The 3,866-nt window shown below is 40.1% G+C and overlaps 1 protein-coding gene across 1 annotated transcript in view; it reads right to left on the bottom strand.

Moving 5' to 3' along the window:
• LOC108576100 (laminin subunit beta-1) overlaps positions 1 to 3,866 on the bottom strand; it is a 36,195-nt gene that overhangs the window by 2,169 nt on the left and 30,160 nt on the right. Inside the window, 5 exon segments of the mRNA XM_017939026.1 lie at positions 363 to 1,449; positions 1,520 to 2,027; positions 2,262 to 2,708; positions 2,869 to 3,064; positions 3,170 to 3,580. Of these exon segments, the coding sequence (XP_017794515.1) occupies positions 363 to 1,449; positions 1,520 to 2,027; positions 2,262 to 2,708; positions 2,869 to 3,064; positions 3,170 to 3,580 (2,649 nt within the window).

Raw genomic sequence — 3,866 nt, forward strand, 5'->3', positions numbered from 1 at the left:
GAAAGAAAGAAAATTCTAATTTAATTTAATTAAGAATATAATATCAGGTCATTTTATATTAGTAATGTCGTCTCTTGTCTTGCTTACCCTGGTGCCAGGTTCAATTTCAATTCGGTACTAGAACCGTTTGTTGAAATGAAACACATTTACTGGAATTTTTACAAAAGAAACAGTACCACAACTACTGTTAAAAACGTTTGTTCTCAGTGAAAGAAGAATTCTGCATGAGAATCCGCAAAAAAGAAAGTAGGGAGTTATTGTAATATAGAGAAACACCACTATTATATATTCAGTGGGATGTAAGAGGATTAGTAATCAAAATTATCCAAAAAAAATCCAGAGGAAAAAATACTTAAACTTACATTACGAATAAGTTGTCCAGCATCATCCTTATGACTCTTGATCTTAGCAGCCTGTTTCTTGGCCACGTCTAAAGCTCGATTGGCCTTGGCCACAGCACCTGCATCGCAAGACAAACCACCACAAAAACCGCATCCAGCGCCACCACACACGTTACTGCAATCCGTCACATTATCTCCGCACATCTCCAAATTCAAACCAGGCATTATTCCATCGAAACTCTTCAATTTATCGGTTATTTTGCCCAAAGATTCTCTGTTCTTATTCTGTGCATCTTCCACAAAGGCACGGTTCTTAGCTAATAGACTGTCCGTATGTTTACGATATCTCTCCGCATCGGCCAACACGCTACTGGTATCGTTCGCCATTTTCTCAGCTTGTCTGGACTGTTCAGCCATTTGCTGCGTAACATTAAGAGCACCTTGTACATTTTCTTCTTGCAATATAGTCGCATTCTCCTTAAGATCTGCTGCAATTTGATGCAAATTGTTCCTCCTATTCTTCAAAGTCTTTAGAGCGGCATCTCCTAGGTTCACCCTTTGACTGACATTTTCTAACAAATTGTTCACTTGGCCTAATTGTTTCGTAGACTCAGACACTCTGTTGTTCATGTCAATGGCTAGATCGTTCAATTCGTCTAAATCTTGGCTTCTGATCGAAGCGTTGCTGATCAATGCTTTCACTTGATCCAAAGAATTAACCATGTTGTCGAATTCTTGACCGTAGATACCACCAGTCGTACCGACCTTTTGAATTCGAGAAGCTTCGTCGATTACGAGATTCGTCTTGTTTCGTAGACCACTCAGCGTCGTATCCCAATTGTCGAAACATTCCCCACAAGGGTTGCATTGAGGTGCATTTCCATAATAACCGCGATCACACTCGTCGCACTTCTCGCCACCGATTCCCTTGTGACAAATGCACCTTCCGGTTTCTCTGTCACACTGTTGGCTGGCAGAGCCCGTTAGATCACAATCACACGGGTGACACTCGACGTTTGGATTGCCCCAGTAATTCGCTTGACATTCGTTACAACGTCTTCCTCCAAAACCAGGTTTGCACTTGCAGGTTCCATCGAATGCATTACAACTGTAAAAAATCGTTTTCTTAGAATTCACGTTTCTTTCGAATTCTTTAGAATAAAAATTCGCATACGAACCTGTCGGATAAGCTTCCAACCGCGTCACATTCACAAGGATCGCATCCTTGTCCACTGGCAATCCTCCAGTGATTTTCCTCGCAGGAATCACAAAGTACACCAATGACATGGGGTAAACAAGGACACTGTCCAGTTCGATGGTTACAGTGTCCAGCATTTTTATCGGTTCCCAGAACGTCGCATTTACAGTCCTCACAATTTTGTTGAAGAGCATTTCCGTGAAAACCTGGCTTGCAAATGTGACAATTCATTCCGTCGGTGTTGTGAAGACACTGTAAGCAACGACCAGTGTGAGGATCGCAGTTTCCAGGTACTCGTAAATCCGTGTTGTTGTTACAGTTGCAAGGCTCGCAGGCACCACCGGGAACATCAGGATCGCCAAAGTAATTTTCTGCACAGCTCTCGCAACGAGCACCTGTGTAGCCGTCGAAACACTCGCAGACCACATCGTGGGTCAACGAATCCAATGAACAGCTCTCGGCATACGAGTGTCCGGAGTTCGGAGTTCCTGTAAGTCAATGGAGGATCTTAAGTTGAATCAAGTTTGATAAAATGAACGTAACGACGAATAATTAAGTTAATTTTCGTGAGAATTTCTAGAGTAACAGTTCTATTGGAGCAGTTGTTAATTTTGCTGACGAAATCAAAATTAGATAATCGATATTTTCAAAGATAAAATTACACATTGTCATTAAATTGTCAATGTAAAAATAAAACAATTTTATTACTGCACTGCACGTACCCGGACAAGGGCACGCTCTGCAAGCAATATCCACGCCAAGTCTTGGATCACCATAGTAAGTCTCAGTGCATCGATCGCAATTATGTCCAGTCGTGTTATCACGGCAACCAAGGCAAGCGCCGGTTTTAGAGTCGCAGTCATCAGCGTGACCATTACATTCGCAACGTTTACAATGGGGAAAGTTCCAGAAGTAAGGCTCACATTGACCACAAGTCCTGCCGTAAGTATTTGGTCGACACTTGCATCGACCTGTCCCGACGTCGCAGAAATTATCCAACGCACCCACACCGTCGCAATCGCAAGGTATACAACCCTGTGGACCGAAACCGTAAGTTCCAGGTGCGCAACGATCGCATCTTCTACCGACGACGTTTGGTTTACAGGGGCACGTGCCTCCGTAATTCTCACAGAGTAAACTATGAGATCCTGTTGGATTACATTCACAAGCTGAAACATAAAGAAATCGGTAGAGTTTCATGTTGAAAAATTTAACACATAAATTACAGCTTTTTAGAAGTGTAAATTATCTTTGAACATGGTAGAAATTTTTCTCTTCGTAATAAAGCTACGTTGCTTTATTTTTGAAAATTCTCGCTCTACAACTTACAATGTGCACCATCGTAAACGTAATAGCCAATGCTGTTTTGGTACTTCTTGCAGACTTCTGGAACATTGGTCCACACAGAATTAATATCGTTGTAGAATTCATTGCAGTGATATTTTTCGTATTCTTGACGACGCAATTCCCCAATTCTTGGGGCCTTGAAGAAAGGTAATGCGTCTATTCTCGGTCTCAGAACGATCTGAACGAAATAAAATAAAAATGTAATATTCAACTATTCGAAATAAAAAGTAACTGGTTATATAATCTAAATGAAAGCATTATTTCAATTTTATACATTACTCACAGAGTCAACCAAAATGGAGGCAGAAGGCGTGTCCATGTGGTTGTTAAATTTACGGAATTGCAGCAAAATATTGTATCGTTTGCCAGCTTCCAAACAGACAGAGGGTTGTACGACGACACTTCTAGATCTTAGTGGGAGCTGTGCCCATAATTGATCGTTCTCCTTTCTCCAATCAGCGCAAAGACCATTTGGATCCACTGGACCATCCCTTTCAATGATTATTTGCACATTTTCCCAGGATCCTGTCTGGACTGGTTCGTACCGTACGATTATATCGTACCACAAAGTTTTACGTATATCGTCGATCGTGAAATTTAGAACTGAACCCTCCAGAGCTTTCATAAATCCGGTTCCAGTCCACGTACTGTTCCTTCCATCGCGATGAGGTTCTCTAATCACCACTTGGCAATTCTACAAAAACAGTATATTTTTATATCAAAAGTCCTAATAATATTTTTTCTATTGTTTCTCAAAAAACATCTCTAATATAGTATAAGACCAAATTACTTATTTTTCATTTTTCAGTAATTTTCTTCTATCTTCACTTCATAATTTCTCATATCTTCAAACAAAATTATACTATGTCTAAAATTATGTTAAAAATATCCTCTGAATTTTTATTTCTCATTGATTCATAGTGAATGCTATTAAACCAATCAAAATGTTAGCTACCTTGTGAAATTAATATATTTCAAAT

The sequence above is a fragment of the Habropoda laboriosa genome, unplaced genomic scaffold (genome assembly GCF_001263275.1).
Source record: "Habropoda laboriosa isolate 0110345459 unplaced genomic scaffold, ASM126327v1 scaffold36, whole genome shotgun sequence".
In the NCBI taxonomy this organism is placed as follows: domain Eukaryota; kingdom Metazoa; phylum Arthropoda; class Insecta; order Hymenoptera; family Apidae; genus Habropoda; species Habropoda laboriosa.